At 39.1% G+C, this 19,129-nt stretch overlaps 1 protein-coding gene across 1 annotated transcript; it reads left to right on the plus strand.

Annotated features, from left to right (window-relative positions):
* The first annotated feature begins 10,522 nt into the window (after positions 1 to 10,522).
* On the plus strand, positions 10,523 to 14,239 carry alkal2b (ALK and LTK ligand 2b). The gene is made up of 5 exons (XM_038271161.1): positions 10,523 to 10,865; positions 11,023 to 11,076; positions 12,560 to 12,640; positions 12,762 to 12,844; positions 13,885 to 14,239. The coding sequence occupies exons 1-4, from the start codon at positions 10,592 to 10,594 to the stop codon at positions 12,824 to 12,826; spliced, it is 474 nt and encodes a 157-aa protein (XP_038127089.1). The 5' UTR covers positions 10,523 to 10,591; the 3' UTR covers positions 12,827 to 12,844; positions 13,885 to 14,239.
* The last annotated feature ends 4,890 nt before the right edge of the window (positions 14,240 to 19,129 follow it).

The raw sequence follows: 19,129 nt of genomic DNA on the forward strand, positions 1-19,129 counted from the left end.
CTGTAGATGCACCAGCACCCCTCGTGAACTCGCTTGGGATAAGCGTGATGGAAAATGGATGGATATATTTATATATATATATATATCCAATATTATATAAAAATGTAATTTCAATATACATACAATGGAAAACAAATGTAAGATAAGTAAGGTTGTTTTGTCTTGTAATATTTCAGTAAAATTATTGCTGGACATTACCAGCCTCGTTATTAAATCCTTATTTGGGTGTCATTTTTGCACATCCACATATTCTAAGCTTTGTCGAACCACTAATCCTAACCCTCTAGCTACAGATCATATCTTCTTATTAAAATTTGATGTCATCTGTGGTTACCGCTTACCAGATATGCGCAATGCACACAGCTCTGCTATTGGTAATGTTTACTTGTATATTTTTATGTTAAGTAAAAAAGTAATTAAAGCAGAAAGTGGAGGTTCTTTACATTTTAAAACAATGTTTAATTATGATAGAAAATAAAGGTTTATATGGATGATTCTGTGAAGAAAGACCCAATATTGATCCTAAAAAGGGAACTTGAAATTAAGAAAAGGATATGGAAAAATTTTACATCAGATTAATTCCTACATCAGTCATATTACTTCCACTAGTAAGCTTCAAGGTGTCTTTGAAAGGTCAAAAAATACCCTAGAGAGCCTAAAAAATGTGTGCATGTGTTTTTTTTTTTATTATTAGCATTATTCACATCTCTTTTTATTGTGTTTCTGTGTTTGCAGCGTGTTTGCTGTTTGCTTCTTTCCTTTATCTGTAACTGAAGCATTTCTTTATGCGGCATTTTTCTTGCATGTGGTTTGAGTGTTAGTTCTAGCATTTTTTTCTGTCGCTGTCATTTCCAAAACTCATTTTTGGTATTTTCAGCTCATTTATGTGCTTGCAGCACATTTGCACCTTCCGAAACTGTAAGAAAACTGTTAGTTGCAGCATTTCATTATTTCTATTACACCTTATAGAGAAATGTTATTAATTGAAGCCAAGATCTCTGATCATTTTGAGAATTCAATAGCAGGCAGCTGTGGGGAAGGGTTATGGCATGTGAGCCATGTATCAAGGCCTCAGTCCTTGATACAGCTGTCTTGAGTTCATGTCCTGTCCAGTGGACCTTTGCAATAAATCTTCCCTCTGCTCTGTCAAGTCCATAAAGTCAACTAGTGCCAAAAAAATTAAAACCAGAATCATGAAGCTAAATTACACATTGTGCACTTGGACTGAATAAAGTGAGGGCCAGGAACATGATACTACACATTCATCTATGATGTCATGATGAAAACAAAGGTTCCGAAATATTTTCACTAAATTAAAGGAGCAATGGTTAATAATGACTTTGAATGTTTCAAATAAAAACAACACTGAACCCCTCTGATTGTTTACATCAAAGAAAGTCAGTGGATGAATATAAAAGCGGTAGTAATATAAATAATAATACACAAATAACAATAATCAGACTGCCCCTATTGACCTTTAGGAATCAGGACAAAGGAGCAAATAGAGTGAAAGGGGGAAAACATTACAAATTTAACATGTAAATACTATAATTATGTCATGATCTTGGCGCTGATGTCTGATTACTTATTTCATTCACCTTCCTAGTTCCGCCCAGTTTGTCATTACCACTGAAATTATCCACCTGCTTCGGTCTCATTTAACCAGCCTTCAAACCAGTCATCAGTGCCAGATTATTTGAGCCTTTGGTGAGAGTTCTCTAGCATTCCTGTGTGTTGTGATTGCCTCATCCTGACCCTTTCTGCCTCTGGACCTCTGAGCCTGCCTGTTCCCATTCTCTGTTTGCCTGACCTGTCCTCAGACTCCTTCTGGATTTCAGTCTGCCTGTTTACCAAACTTGAAACTGTTCCCCGATTCAGTTCTGAATTCCCCTCTGGTACCTCTTCGGACCTCTGATCTCCTGGCTTTGAGTACCGAGCAAATCTTCGACACCAGCTTTGGATTTGTCCTCTGGACAATGGAGCCTTCCTTCGTCTGTTTGGTTCTGATCTCCTGCCATTTCTCCGACCCCAGGGACATCGACATTTGGAACTCTCTGAGTGGCGCCCGCCGCGACTCGTTGCCATCCTACCGGCTACAACCTTCCTCATCCTCTGGGCACGGAATGAACTACAAGACCAGGTTAGTGACTCACACGTTCACTATCATCCTCCACCAAATTGATGTGGTCATTAAGCTGTGTTCTCCCCCTACAGAGGTTTCTGCCTTAGACACCAACACTGTTCTCTGCAGTTCTGTCTTAAATAAACGTTTTGTTAAACGGAACCTATTTAATTCCTATAATTCCTACCAGCAATATTACATATTCCGATGGAATATTACATAATACAATATGTAATATTACATATTCCTGGATGGGAAGTGAAATGTCTTCAAACTTGGAAACAAAGGCCAGTGGATAGTTTTTAAACTTTCTGGAATGCCTATGACCTGGATGACTTCCAGCAGATGTAAGTTACTGCTCCGAAAGTCCATAAATGAGCAAATAAGTTTAGGTATACATATAAGCATTTACACATTCACAAGTGCCTGCACACATCTTAATGGATAAAATTATTACCCATACCCATATTATTACCCATTACCCACACAACCACAACCCTTGTGAAAATATATATACAAACATCTAAGGGTAGATATTGATGTTTATCTCCCTTCTCTCATTTGTATCTTTTTAAGAAAAAAACAGTTTCACCCTTTTCCTAAACAGTCTCATGTTTGGACATTGCTTTAATTCAAAGTGGAGTGTGTTCCATACTTTCAACCATTTATAGAAATGCACATTCTTTGCATGGTTGTTTGAGCAAGAAAGATTTTGAACTTTAGATTATCTCTGTAGTGATACCCTCCCCTCGCTCATCAAATAGTCTTTGGATGAAGTCTGCTCTTTATTTCTAGCTTTTTACATTAGCTGTAAGGTTTGAACCTCTACCAGATCAGAGAATTTGAGCAAGTAGGAATGAATGAATAATGGATCAAGATAGTCAGCCTTATGGATTATCCTGCTTGCTCATTTCTGCAGCATGCTAGTGGTTTGGATGATTTCCTGTAGGAGTTACCCCAGACTTCTAAACATTAGCTCAAGTGTGGTAAAATCAGTAAACAGTAAAAAATGTGTAATACTTTATACAATAGTTCAGATAATGTTTTTCTTTACTAATTATTGTGATGCTTCTGGATAATTTGGTCTGGACATGGTTTGATGTGAGGCTTCCAACAGATCTTATAATTATTGATCACACCAAAGAATATTATTGAATTTACTCATTTCGCCTCTACCCCATATACATTGAATAATAATAATAATTTAACTTTTATGATCTCACATTGGTGAAATTGACCTCTGCATTTAACCCATCCCCTTGGGGAGCAGAAGGCTGCCATTGTCGGACGCCCAAGGAAGAAGTGTGGGCTAAGGGTCTTTGCTCAGGCACCCAGAGTGGTAGTCTGTGGGAGTGGGGCTTGAACTTAGAACCTCAGGATTCCAAGCTCTATGCCCTAACCACTAGGCTGTCACACCTATATTTCCTTAAATATTTATGAATAGCAGGAACTTTTTTTTCAGGTTTAAGGAAATTTGATTTTTTTCAAATCAGTTTTTTAACCCGTGCCACTTCCACCCTGATGAAATAACCGGGAGAAGATGGATGTAGATGCAAACCAGAACAATTTTCTTCTTTTCCATACAGACTTCACTCATTATACATTCAACTATGCCCTCAAACACTGTTTATAATTTTATCAATTACTTTGTATTTCAGGTTTCTGTCCACATATACAGCCTCTTCTCCACCATTCCTGTCCACTCTATTCAAATAATTAATTCATATCCCTCCAGCTCAAAGTCCATCCTCTTTTCATAACCGGTCCGTGTCTCTGACGTTATGTTAATGCTAAATGATTGTGTAATTTGTTCTAGGTTGTCTTTTATTTTGCTAACATTTGCACACAAGCTTCAACCATTAAAATGTATATTAGATAAAACATTTTAATCTATAACTGTCTTCTTGTATTGCCTTCAGTATAGCACACTGAGTTTTAAAATACAATTTTTTATTTATTTTTCAAGTCTTGTTGAATCTGACTTGACTAACTTACTTTGTTTAAAACCAGTAATTATGGGACTACTGTTACTGCTGCACCCTCTGACTGAGCACTACAACAAAAACATGCTCACTGAAACTGGAACTTTTTTTTGTTTTCTTTTTCATTTCTGGTGGCGGAGAGCTCTTACCTGTTCGACCAACTTAACAGAAACCTCCTCCGACCAAAGTCCAGAAACTTTTTATAACAGATGATGATGAAGATGATGAAGTTTATTGTCCCAAAGACAATTTGGAAAATTTGTCTTGGGTACAGACGGTACAGGGGTGGGGGTACAGGGGTGGGGGTACATTTGCATTTACTGCAACACACACACACAGACAATCTTGTTTCTGACTATAAATCAGTCTTAAGATGTCAACCTGAAGGAAGAAACTCATGCTCTGAATAAAATCGGTGGGGTCTGAGATGATTTTCTGGCCCTGTCTGGTTATTGTTTCACTGAAGATGGTCTGAAGTGAGGGATGCTGCTCGACTCCCATCAACTTCATAGCTCATTGAGTAAGGAGAGTAAGTGTGGCCTTCATTTGGACAGACGGGTTACCAAACTGGCTGCAAAGAGCCTGCTGGAGATAGGCAGTGAGGCACTGGCCCCAGCATGACCCTGACAAGGACTAAGCAGGAGAAGATGGATGGATGGTTACCAAACCAGGCAAAAATGCTGCACCTAATTCTGCTCTCTATTACAGCACAGTAAAAGAACAGCCTGACTTTCTGACTGACACCAAAGGCCCTCGACCTGCACACAAAATGTAGCCGCTGCTGGACCCTGTTGCAGATATAATCAACCTGAGCAATCTACGATAAGTTATTGTCAATTTGTAATATGAGATATTTGTGGGAATCTATCTGTGCAATTAATTGATTATGGATGACCTCTGGAGAGTTGTCTCCAACTGCCCTCAGGTCAAAGATCAGTTCTTGTGTTTTTGAAAGTGTTCCTCACCCTACTGGAAGGTTTTTTAATGCTGTTTGCTGCTGATTAGGTCTGATGTGCCTGAAATGAGGCAGATAATAGTCAAATCATCTGAAAATTTGGACACAAAGTTGTTTAGTATATTACGACTGCAGTAATTGGTACATAAGGTGAACAGAACAGGTGAACTGACACACCCCTGGGGGGCACCAATACAGATGTTAAGAAGATCACATAAAGTTATTTTCACCCTGTTTTTCCCATTGTAGACAGAGGACAATGAGGCTGCAGAGTTTTAAAGAGAGTCTAGCATAAGCCTTGTGGTTTTCTAGATGTTTAGCCACTAGATGCAAAGCAAATTGGTAAGGATCTAGTTATGGACCCACATCTGATCTTACATAATTTACCACAAGTTTTTATAAACACTTCATCACAATAGATGTCCAAGCAATAGGTATATAGTATTTGTTCTCTCGTAAGCAAACATTTTTGTGCAACAGGTATAATAATTATGGTATAATGATTATGGTGTCTTCTTTGACCCCATACAGTAAAGGCTTGACCGATTATGTCATAAGTGGGACAGATGGACCCAGTATTCAAGATTAGACAGTCAGTAGGAAAGTAAAAAAGGTTTATTAAAACAAACAAACTGAAACAGAACAAAAGCACGTAACTGTGGAGCTGTGGACCGCCAGCGCCTGCAGGGGCAGGGTGCAACCGATCATTGACACCCTCTGGAGGGAGAAACACAGGTAAGTGACCATGATCATCTGACTGAAGATGATAATCTGTGTGAGTCATTCACCTGGTTTAACAGTTCATCTCCTTAGAGCGGGGCAGGATCCACCCAATGGACAGCCAACTAGATACAGCACAGAGTCGCCCAGAGTGTTCCCAATGCAGCAGCCTCCGTGGAATCGGCGGAAGCTTAAGCCAGGTCAGGGAAACTATCCAGAACAAGGACAGTTCTGAGATCCAGGAGTCCTTAGCTCGAGCAGGGTTCCAATCCACACAGGGACAGATGGAAATATGAATCCACAGAGCGTATCAGGATTTCTGCAGGACTTTAAACCATTCTCCTCTCAGGAGCTATGCTTACGGGTATAAAACTGACCTTCCCCGCGTTCCGAGCCAAAACCCTGAGGGCTTTATGGAGAAGGACCAGGACACAATCAATAGACAGGACAAACACTAAAACCCTCTAAATCCACTGGCCACCAAGAACAAGGACACAAACCTTTGAAATAACTAAAACTAATGAAACATACAGGCATGAGACAAACAGAATGACCTGGCCACGATAGCTGGGCTGAGCCGAATATAAAGCAGAACCAGCAGGTGGATTAGATGGGTGATAATTAGGAGCCCGGCAGGATTAAGCAGGTGAATTACATGAACAATTAATGGCAGCTATCAGGGCAGACCATGACAGATTAACTTAATTTTTTGTTTTGTAATCCGTGTAACAGCCAAATATATGCCGGGAAAAAATTATACCATAAAGAAAATAAAAAATAACCTCTTTAGCTAATTTCCTAAAGAGCTTACCAGGGTTTGCTGCAAAAAGCAAAGCATGCTTTGCTTTTTGCAGACAACCTCATAACTTGTTTTCAAATTAATAAAACAGCCTAACTATGGCCTCTAGAAGCTGGTGAACTAAATGCTTATGATGAAGTGTAAATGATGTTTTAACTTGAGTCTGGAAGAAAACAAAATATGAATGGAATTTATGATTTCTGAGAACATGGGGCACTGGAGGGGCCATAAGGAAGATAAAATACTTTACACAACGCAGTAGAAGCATATGTGTTCTATGCAGATTGCAAAGGGTATTCATTCTGTCTGGATTGTAAGGTTGCATTGTCTAGATGAACCCTCAGTTTGTACATCCACCACCATCTTCCATCATTGGTAAACAAAACATCAAGACACTTAAATTCCTCACCTTGACTAACCTTTGACCCAGAGGAGGGTGGTCCACCACCCAATGTCTTGATTCAAGAAATCAGTGACATTTTATTTATAATATTAGACCACCATAAAACACATAACTTAGAACCAGTAATTAAAATACCTAATGCCATTTCTGCTGATGATAGGTATAGGTTAACCTGTTAAACAAACTTTTTACGCAGCTATTACATTCCACAGTAATTTTAAGTGATTCCCATCCAGATTTAAAAAAAAAGAAGAAAAAAAGAAATATATAAATGAAAAAATGCATTCTTTCCACAGATGTTCATTTTTTTTAAATGAAACCCCAAATCCTTTGAGAAACTAAAAGTACATATTTTTTTTGTTTTCCATACAATTGCATGTTCAGGCCTAGAGTTCACTTTGAAAGTCAGCCTCATTAGCTAACACCCACAAATGGGGGAAAAAAATATTTTTTTACATTTAGGATCCTCTTTTTTTCTTAAAGTCAGTAACTTGGACAAGAAGCAACGGTGTTCTTGGGATGATGATGACATCCTCTTATGATACAGCAGTTAAACTGCAGAGGTCACTTGGAAATGGAAAGTGTCATAGTCAGTCTGTTGAAAGAGGTAAAAGCAGTATAAAGCATCTGGGAAGTTTTAGCATCCATGGTTCCTCTAAACTCACATGAGCCTGAGTCACTAATTGGAACATGGCAGTGCACATTGTTTCACATGTGATCACTAAGGAAAGCTGATCCATGTTATTAAGGAGGTTAAGCGAGGTAACTTGTGCATACAGGGGGTACATCTGTGTAACTTTGTTTTAGACAATAGCATTTTTTTTTTACTTCCCCTATGTGTCCTTTTTTTTTTTTTTTTTTTTATTATCTTCATAGAGATGTACTCTTTACTCTGTCCTGCTGCTGAAACAGTTCAGCTCCACTCTTGTGGAATTGATATAGTCTGATATTATTTTTGAAGTATTTGATACCTCTGCTATTTATAAAAATTGGACCCTGAGTTTTGAATATAATGAGTAGAAGATAGGATTTCTATACTTTCTCAGCAGTGGTGAACTGCAGGCAACATGTATGGTTAGAAGACTGTTATTTTCTCTTTTCATTCACTCAGAATTCCATGAAATCATGAACTTTGCCTTTAGTTGTGATCAAAGTACCCCATAATATAGCTATTATGATCAGACCAAAGTTCCAGCTCTTGTTTGCTTTGTTCATCTTTATAATCCCAAACCTGTGCTGTATCTGATAGTGAGGGGAATATGTTAGAATAGTTGTAAAGCATGATCAACAAAACAGACATGCATCCTTTGGGGAAAATTGATCTCATAGTTTGTTTTTCTTATTTTTATGATGGCACTTTGATTATCCATTTGTATGGAAATATTCAAATTCCCTCCAAACCTGCTGGCTTAGTGCACAGATGTGCAGAATTCCAATGTGCAGCAACTGCAGAATGACGCCCCCTGCTGAAACTGCCAACCTCCTCCTATGGATTTCTCCTGATATTTGTGTCCTTAGGCTGAAATGAAAGTGCACGTTTTAAATCAATCAATCTATCTATCTATCTATCTATCTATCTATCTATCTATCTATCTATCTATCTATCTATCTATCTATCTATCTATCTATCTATCTATCTATCTATCTATCTATCTATCTATCTATCTATCTATCTATCTATCTATCTATCTATCTATCTATCTATCTATCTATTTTCCAAAAACAGAAATAGACAATCACCTAATCATGTGGCAGCAACTCATATCTTTCGGGATCTAGCCTAAAGGTGGTCTAATAGGCTGGTCTGAATGCTTCAGAAGCTGCAGATCTACTGGACATTTCAGGCACAACCATCTCCAAAGTTACTTTCCTTATTTTAGCATTCTATGTGAGGTATGTGATAAGACTTAAAACTGAAAAATGCTTTCAATTCCCTAACCCCTGTTCCTCTCATATATGAAGACCCCATAGTAAAAATCTGCTGACACTTCCTGACTGAAATCATAGATTTCTTTTATCTATTTGATACTTTTGTCATCTTTTTTGTATAGTGTATATGCTCACCACCCATCACTACACCACTGGCTAGCCCTTTAAAAACGTAGATGCCCTTGGCCAGGAATGCTAAAGAGCACACAGAGTGGCTTTGTTCAATAAAGAAGTTTGGTGAACGGCGACAGTGCGCTGTCTTTTCAGCACCGAGGTGTTATTCTATTAAGCAGGGCTGCAAGGTCGTTTCCCAGGGGAGCTTTGAGGTGAAGTAACCAGGCTGTGACCACAACACTAAAATCCGATTATGACCAAAAAAATAGCAAACTATGAGCCAAATAAGGCACGTTTCATAAATATGACAAGTATACGCTGAGGTTAAACTTTCGGAACCCTGCTTTGCCAATAGAACCTGAAGCTGACATGAATGAGTGTTTATTATTTTTAAAGATATGCCCCCCCCCCCCCCTGGTTTGGGATTTGAAGTGGTGGGCGTGGGAGCCTCTTGCACGCCCCAACTTTTAAGAAAGCTGTTCCAGCCCCAGCAGCAGGCCAGAGCAAGCCAATCTTCCAGCGAGGACAAACTTCAACAGGCTGCACTGACTTGAAACAAATGACCACCGATTTAAAACAAAACAATCAATTTTCGAAGAATCGGTCCCTAAAAGGTGCATAATTGGGTTTCAATTTTCCATGATGGATGTAAAGCGCGCAATGGCTCTAAATGAGGTTATGAGGATCCCAAGAAGGGTATTGCTGCGTTTCCACTGAGATGCACAGCATCTGAGCTGGACGCTGGGCTGATTGGAAAATTCAGTGGAAGTATTACTGGAGGACAGACGCTTCCTGTAACCGCGTATATCGCACAGATAAATGGAGTAACGGAAAGGAGGAGAGGGAGGGGGCCTCAGTAAACTTGACAGTGTTCAGTGAATGGTCGGACAACTCTTGTTAACTCTCCTCTTCAGGTAATGCTTCCCATAATTACCACATAATCTGTTGGAGTAGTACACAGGGGACAGTTCCCCCCGCCGTCGGGGAGATAGAATAAAAAGGGACTGACAGAGGGCAAACTTGGAAGTTGGAACTTGGAGCGCCACACCGGATAATTTCTGTGCCTTGTTTTTGCTCTCTGCGTGCCGCGTCTGGAGGCTGATTACCGATCCTCACCGATTCATCTTCAGTTTCTTTACTTTTTTTTTTTTTTTTTTCAAGAATAGGAGTCGAGGTTTTCAAAAGCTGAACAGTTTGGAACCCAGAGAAAACGCAAAATAAATAAAGTTGCACCCATGTGCATCGATTTGGCTGGACGCACCAGACGCGATTAAGGTAAGAAAATACTAATAGTTTAGAATGCATTTATTTTTTTAATTAACTGCACAATAAGAAGCATAGACTTTTATTAAATATTGCTACTTTATTTGAAGTCGTCTTGTCAATGTGAGTGTTAGTTTCTCACAGTCCTATAATTCTGCTTTTACTGCCTTTTATTAATTAACTTTCTAAGCGCAACAACATTTAAAACTGCTCCTTAATTTCCTTCTTCAGGTGTCCAAAAAGAAAAGGATTCCCTTTCTCTCACTTACATCCACCTTTCACCTTTCCTCACTACACTGGAGCTATGAGCACACCGCGCAAACCCGTTATTATGGGACTGCTGCTGCTGCTGTGCGCTCTGACCGAGCACTGCGCCCAAAGCGCGCCGACAGTTGGGGCCGCTGGGGACGCGCAGCGGGGCTTCAGGCGGATGATAGCGATCATGAAGCACGTGGGGGAGAGTCGGGGGCGACACGCCGCGAGGACAGAAGCCCCGCTGACACCGCGGGCGGTGGGGAGCGCGTCGGTGGAGCAGAGGGATGTCCGAAGCAAGACAGACAAAGGGAACCAGGCTCTGGGTAAGTGGATGACACCTGAAGGTGGAATTGACAGCTGCATCTCATTTAAAATAAATATAATAATAATAACATTATGGTGTAAAACACCACATTTTTTTTCTGATGTCATTTAATTTACTTACTGTGTACCATTTTTGCTCTTTTTCTCTTTCTGCAGCCTTATCCCCCGCAGATTTTAAAATGAAAGAGAGAATTATTAAATATTTCACAGGTAAGAGGTTGATTAAAAGTTTTTGTGACAATGATTTTTCAGGGTATGGCAAGCCATTTGTGTTAAACATTGGCACTTCCTGTTAAATATTAATCTTAAACTATATAACTCAAAGTATAGCTTCCGGTTTAGACTCTGCTGCTGCCCCCATCTGGCCACCCAGACTGAGACACTGGACATCAGTCAGTCTGGAAAGGCTCAAGACTATTTAATAGTTTCAAACAGACCAGACAAATCACAGTGCAGGAAGCAGGATTTTATGCTTACCCATAAAGCAACTGCACTATACTGTTACATTAACTGTCAACATTGCAGACAAAACGTTTTCATTATATTCTTTATCATTTCCCGAATGAGTTGGATTTATCTTTCAACCTTCAACAACTGGATGTTGTAGCTTTTCTTTTTTTTTTTGAAGGCAACTTTGCACAACATCCAACGTTATGTGATTGGTGTTTACCTGTTTTGGCGGACTCTATAGGTCCAATGTTTAAAATCTGGCTCTATTTATTCTTTCCCAGACTGATACAGCTGAGTCACTCTGACTGGCCAGGCTATTTTTGAAGGCATCCCTGTAAGGCGTATCAATTTTTTAAAATACCAACATGTTCGGTAAAGAGATGATTTAAAAGTCGAAGGTCATGAAAGGAGAATATTGTACATTCATTGAAAACAGAAAGGCTTTTTCATGTCAAGCAGCTTGAATGAAAACTCTGTTTATGAAGGTGTGTATTTTGCTGCTTAAAAACACAAAGACATGCAATAGTCGATAAACAGATATTTTCTGGTGCTTATAACCATGTTTACTGTAAGCTACATCACATGATAAAACCAATACCAAATTATTTTGTCATTATTGTTAATTTATTATTTTTTTTAAATAAAACAGCAAGATCTCTAGCTAGGAAATGATACATTTTGACCCGTCAACAACCAGGCAGTCACTAATGAGCAATGTCAAAAGATGGTACTTTGACTCTTAAGGACGGATGAAAATAGCATTATTTCAGGTCCTTGAATGCCATTTTTCAAAAAGCTCATCAAACGTATTTCTTTTTTTATCCATGCTCTAATAGAGGCATTTAAAGCCAAATCACTGATGTGAAATGCAGCAACCTTGCTAATGAAATGTAAATTTTATAAAATGTTATTACCCAAAGGGTCAATATTTAGCCCTTATGGCTTGCCATACATTAGAAAATTACTTTCAGGAGCTTTGAATAGGAGTGTTACTATAGCAGAACCTAATGTTTGTGTCTGGTTAAAATACAATTACCCATTAATCCTGCTTAGGATGTATATGTATCAAAATTTGTCTTAAATGCCGTTGATCCCAGTTTTGCCTTCTTCTCACTGATGACCCTGTTGGTGGCACCAATTTTATGAGCAAATATAGATGAAAGTAGCTTAATTAAACAGATGTTGATGGAGGGGCTCGTGAAAAAAATGTGCTCAAAGACCGCTTTCTCTCCTTCTCTTCCAGGTCCAATCACGTTCAGCTCCAAGTGCAGGAAGAATGCATACAGACTTTATCACCACACCAGAGACTGCACGTTACCTGCATGTAAGCCACAGTTGCTTTGGATCTTCTGCGTCAGGAGGGAAAGCTATCCCCATCCAATATCAACATTGTGCATGAAAAGAAAGCGCTCACTGTCTCTCTCTTTGTGTTTTCTTTCTCTCAGACTTCAAAAGATGTGCGCGACTTCTCTCACGGCTTGCAGGCAGCCCACAGTGCACAGAGGGGTAGCAGACACACACTCAAAAGGTACTAGGATGCTTCAACTCACACACATAGCTGACCTAAGGCATAAGCAAACATAGCCACTGCTGCTTAGGGCTCCAAGGGTTCTCACACAGAACTTAAAACCTTGAATTTAGTTATATGTAAAAGAAAAAAGTAAAAACAATCTATGTATTTTAACAAGGAAATATCCATAGTTTGACCATCATTTAATTTCAACAGCTTAATTATCCTGCTTCTTGTGTCTGCTTAACAAACTACCAACTACTCAAAGCATAATTTATATATTCAACTGATTTATACCAAAATTTAATGAAAATAAAAAATTAAATTAAATAATGAGATTTATACTAAATGAAAATGAAAAAATCTAGAGAGCTGTACTAAATGAAATTTCTTTTTGTATACACTTGTGTGTAAAAATGACTAAATAAAATCTGTCTAAGTCTAGAAAAGGCAAGCTGTAATTTCCAGCACCAAATCAAAGTGCTGCTCTGGACCCCATGTAATCTTGGTCGAGCTCTGCTCAGATGTCAATTTTTACATGTTAGCTTCATTCATGATCAGACTATTTGTAATTTTTGTTTTTACTTTGCACACTTACCTAAATACTATAATTCCCAAATGTCTTGAGTAACATATGATGTTGGCAGAACTAAAATGCTTTAAAACAAAGTTGAGAACTTGTAAAAGTAGAATGGATCAAAGTCAACTATGTTTTTCTGTGCAGAGCTTTATTGTGGTCTAGAACATACCTAAAACTGTGGCTTTTCCTCGTAAGTGTGGTTTATTACCGCTGTGCCAGATACTTATAAACAGCAAATGATCATAATCAGTCGAGACTCATAAAGCTCAGCATGAATCAGGCCCGAGTTCAGAGTGTAGACCATGCTGCTCAACATTTGTTCTTAGTGCTGGCTGTATCAACATACAGAGGCCCTTGTGTTGGCACTGTCAGAGTGTCAGTGCTGAGGCATATAAAGTTTCTTGATTTATCATTTGTAATTCTTTGTTGCCTGATTGAAGACCATGCTGACATTTCCCTTTTCCTTTTGGTTTTGCAGGTTGAAGTAAATCAAAAGTACTTCAGAAGCAGAGATACAAAAAAAAAAAAATACTTTGGTAAAAGGTGCCTTGGACGATGAGAGGGAAGCTTAAATCTGATCCGCCTGACTGACTTTAGGCACAGGGTTTTTGCTTCACCCACGTCCCCTTCTGCTGAGGTGAAAATTGCTTCCAATCACAACTTTGGCTGGGCCTCGAAGGTTAGCTGTCATTAAACGGGAGCAACAAGCAAGAAAAAAACAGACCAGGATAAAGACAGTGGAGTGCAAAGAGTTGAAACTAGCAAAGATGAGCAAAGCGGGGGCTTTTCCTCTCCAACAGGATTTCAAAAGAATGTTGTTTAAGCAAATGGAAGAAAAAAAAAGATAAATCAAGAAATGCTTTCCTTTTGAGACATTTTGCCCATTTTGACTGTTTTAGGTTGACTTTGATCCTCTTACTGTACTAACTTGACCTAAAACAGAAGTTCCCCTGGTGTGGTCCCCTTGTGCTCAGAATGAACTGTTGTTAAATCAGTGCATGAATGTTTTCCTGCAAAACAAAAGCACAAGTGGTGGCTGCAAGCTACAGCCAAACTGTGGACAGACTAACCCTGGATAAGGGGTGTTGAAGCCTATGTTTATGTATTTCAGTCATCAAAAGGCTTAAGATTACAGAATGTATAAGTCATGATCTGTTCAACCAGGAGTGTAATGTACATATGCTAAACAACGGGAAGGAATCCACCATAAATGACTTGGCTGGTATTTAGCAAAAGAGGTGTTAAATATATAAAAGTGTATATCTATATATATTTAAAAAATGAGATATATTTAAATAAATTATGAGATTGGTACAAAAATGAGTCGTGGTCATGCTGTTCAGTGTTTTCTTTTGTGTTCCGATCTTAAAATGAGGAATGTTGCCTGAGCGCATGACTGGATTGAGCCCTGGGACAGCTGATCTGGTGAAATTCCCACTGCTGCTCCAGACAAAGATACTAAAAAAGTTCAAACTCAAGAGCAGTGGAAATTTTTTTCTTCTTCTTTTAACGTTTGAAATAGTGTTGCAAAATCACTTTTATGTGATCACTTTCCAGACTGAGTGAGCATAATTCTCCATGTTTTATTGCACTTAGATACAACCGAGCACTCTATAGTCACTCACACACAGCCGCTTCTCTTTATATGCAGTGCCTTAAAAAAAAAACACAAGCTTCAGTCAATGTTTTGTTGGGTCGTCTTGAGCGAAAAACCAAGACAAAGTATCACATAAATGGAAAGTTGAAGGAAAGTGATACAGAGTTTTAAGCCTTCAACTGCCTGGTTAACAAACTGGTAGATCATTTGCGTAAAACAATGCAGGCTGGAGTTGGACAAGGCAGTTATTAAAGAAAATAACAAATCTGACAGGTGTGGTCTAGATCTGTTTTTCCATCTCTGATGCCCTAAATAAGATCTGTTGCAAGTATAAGCAGGAGTATCTTTGTTGGTAAATAGAATCCATCTATGAAGTTTAATTTTTGCATAAATCCAGCTCTTCTGTGAAGGCCTGAAGGTTTGTTAGAGGTAATGGAAAACGAGCAACATCATGAAGACCTTGGAACTCAATAAACCGATCAGCAAAGCCGTGGAGAAGACTAAAACAGCGTATAAAACAATACCCAAAACTCTGTATATACATCTATCATCTGATAGCTAAGATTATAAGGGAAGAAGCAGCTAAGATGCTGCTGGTAACTTGAAAGGGCAACTATAAGTTTATCACTCGACATCTGATCTTGTTGTAAGAACGGTAAGAGGAAGACAATGTTGTAGGAAGTTTACCAAGTTCATCGTCAGCTCTTTAAGATTTAACAGGACACATGGGACAGGAGGTGTTCTGATCAGAAATCAATCTTTAGTGCTTTGGGCCTGGAAACGGTCTGGTTGTTTGTTCCAGATCAAAAGCAGACTTTTTTTTCATTAGGTTTGGTTCATGTTCAGATTGTACTTCTTTGCAAGTGGACGATAACTCACAACAAGCCCACACAGACAAGAAAATGGAGTGAAACTACTAAAACAGGAACGCACCTCTATTTTGCATATTTATGCTGTCGTCACTGTTGCAAAACCATCGTGAGTGCTAAGATGGGTGTCTACTTTAATGTTTAGTTCACAAAAATGTACTTTGCATTTTTTTTCTAAAGTAGAAAGAAGTTTTACTTAGAATTTTGTGATGTTGGAGAATGCTTCCTGCTTATTGGAAGCAGAATTGTTAAGCAACCGATAGTGAAACAGGTATAATTTTCATATTATGTTTAATACTATGGTACTTTCTATATTTGGGTCATACCAAGCCTGGCTTGTAGTCATACCTGAAGTGATTCACACCCGAGATTGTTTGGTATGGACCAGAATTAGTTTGACACATACGGTTAAGACTAAGTTGAGAAACAAACTGTGGTACTTTTAAAGCTACCCAACTATTTGGCCTTTTGATGTTGTTCTTTCATTTACGATTAGACCCTTAATCACTCCACCTCAGGGACTCATCATACTTTTGGGATACTTTTCTTTATCAATGGAGAAGGGAAAATATACTTCACAGTATTAATAATAAGCTTGTTAGAACTAAACAGAGCACAGAGTAGCCTCCAATGAAAACCTCTAATGAAAACCTCTTAGAGGCTGTAAAAGACTTGACTGTGCAGGAGGATCTCCTTAAAGCTCTGTAACCCTGTGAAGACATCAAAGAAGCAGACCAGCAACACTGTTCAGGATCTTCATGTGTGTTTGGACTGCTCTGACTGTAACGTTTCCAGAACTGCTACCAACAGCCTAGATGAGTTCACAGAATCTGTGATGTCTTACATCATCTTATACCAACACAAACCAGGGTAATTTACAACAATGATAAACCCTGGTTTACGGCCAAAGTCTGTGTGACTTTGGCCGTAAACCAAAGTTTACAGCCAAAGATCTTGGGCTTGTTCATATCATTGTGATCGAGGTGTAGTGAGGAATGAGAAGCTTAGCGGCTTTAATCAAAAGATGTGTCCTTTATTATGTGCATTTTTAAGTATTGCTTTAGAAGAGCTTGATGGAGACAAGAAAATTAGGATAAACTTAGTGGATTTTGCACAAATGGTTTTAATGCTTGGTTGAGGTGGATGTTGACTTGAAAAGCATAAATATGCTAAAGAAGACATAGAAATACATTTTTCTTCATATGTTTTGACGTAGCAAACATTTACCTCTCATGGCTAATCGGCTGTTTCTGATGCTGCTGGCACCCAGAATGCAGCATTAGAAAACATTCCTCTCTCGATGTCTCTAGATGACATGAACTATTGCTAAAAATAGCTGACATGATCAGTCAGGACAACTGGGCCTGATTGCAACACATTGATTAAAACCTCAGTCCATCATGTTTAGGGTTGGGAATTGATCAGACTTTCACATTTTCCGATTCCCTTATCGATTCTGTGAAACGATTTGATTCTTTATCGATTCTCTTATTGATTCTGTGAAAGGTAAGTGCACGACGACATTCGTCTACCTTTGCCTGGGACATTCTATTTCTGCCTGCCTCGGCGAAAACAGAAGGCAGTGAACTGGAGCTGCCAGCCAGCCAGGCTACCCTGCTCGTCACAGTCATCTAAACCTAATGGAGAAGGCATCCGTTTAATGAAAAAGCATTACTGTACAATTCGGGAAATAAACTCATCTCCCCCTGATTTAAATAAAAGATTGTCACCTTTCTCTCGCTCCCTGAACTACAGAGAAACTTTGTAGCATGTTTCGTTACATCCATTGCAATAGCTAGAATCATGAAATAATTCCAGCTACCAGAAGTTCTAATTAAACATGCTAGCAATGAAGGGCTGGATTAACAAGAAAGGCACACTCCCTTAATAACCCCAGAGAGGTAGCAAATTGGTTTATTCCCAGAATTGGCATAGGATTTACTAGGAACCACATTAAGCACAGCCAGTGAAATAAAACTAGCTACATACCACCAGAGTTGCCTTCCATGCTGGTCGTAACTTCAGCTTCTGTCTGAAAGCATCAAAAACATAGCATTTGTTAAAATGTATGCCATGTTGTGTGCGCAGGTGTTTCTGCATGTTGCCCTATCTTAACTCCATCACAGACTAATTTCTGAATCCAATGCAATTTGCCAACAGAGCCAGTGAATCTGTGGAGGTTGCAATAAACATAGTCCTTCACTATATGAAGCTGCAATTGGACTCCACAGGAACCTGCACCAGTATCATGTTTATGGACTTATGCTGTGCTCAACAAGTGTCCCAGCCCTGCTGCAGGATGAGCGCTGGATCACCGTCCTCCTGACAGACAGGAAGCACGATGTGAAGCAGGAAAACATATCGGATTCCTGGACCATCAGAACCAGGCTGTTGGTGCATTTCATTTGTCATTGGAAGATGGAAACTCCAACTTCCAAGTCAGACATTTTAAGTAGAAAAACCAAGTTAAAATTACAAGTCAGAAATCAGTGCAACAGGATGGTATCTGAGTGGATGCCATACTTTTATCATTTGTATTGTTGTCATTACGCACGTAGCATTAAGTCACTTCAGGTATGACTTGTCTTTAGTAGATGGTGATTATGGGCACAGAATACTGCGAAGAACAATGTTTTTATTATTGCTGAGGTTGTAACCGTTGCCATGGTGGCCATAGAGAATACAAAGGTCCACTGGCAGGAAACTGAAAAAAATTGACCTCAGTGATTATACCACTCTAACCTCTTTAAGTGGAGCTCCAACGATAACTGAACTCAGCACGTGTTCTTTCCACCTGCTCTTCACCCAGAACACATCAACACCTCCCCTCATTAGGCTCATCTCTGGGGGATGATTTCACCTACAGGAGTGAGATTGGACTTTCAATTAGAGTGAGAGAGTGAGCGGGTAAGTGAGTGTATGTGTGCCCCGGTTCTAGAATAAGTGAGTTTTAGTTTTTAATCTTTGGAATGAGGACATTTTTACAAAGAGAGGACATTTTGGCTGGTCCTAATGAGCTATTTTGTTAAAGGTTAGGTTTAAGCTAAGGTGTTTTGTGGGTTGAATTAGGATTAGGTATGCACTGGTAATGGTTTAATTTAGGGTTATTGTATCTCAAGTGGGAGCTGAAAATCACCTCCACCTCACAGGAACTGCACAGGATGTATTTCCTATGCCATCTGAAGAAGTTCAGCCTGCAAAAAATAGTGATGGTCCACTTCTACTGAGTTCATCCCAAGTTCTACCACCAGGTTCCA

Source organism: Cyprinodon tularosa, unplaced genomic scaffold (assembly GCF_016077235.1).
Source record: "Cyprinodon tularosa strain WSP-4 unplaced genomic scaffold, ASM1607723v1 ctg791, whole genome shotgun sequence".
NCBI lineage: Eukaryota > Metazoa > Chordata > Actinopteri > Cyprinodontiformes > Cyprinodontidae > Cyprinodon > Cyprinodon tularosa.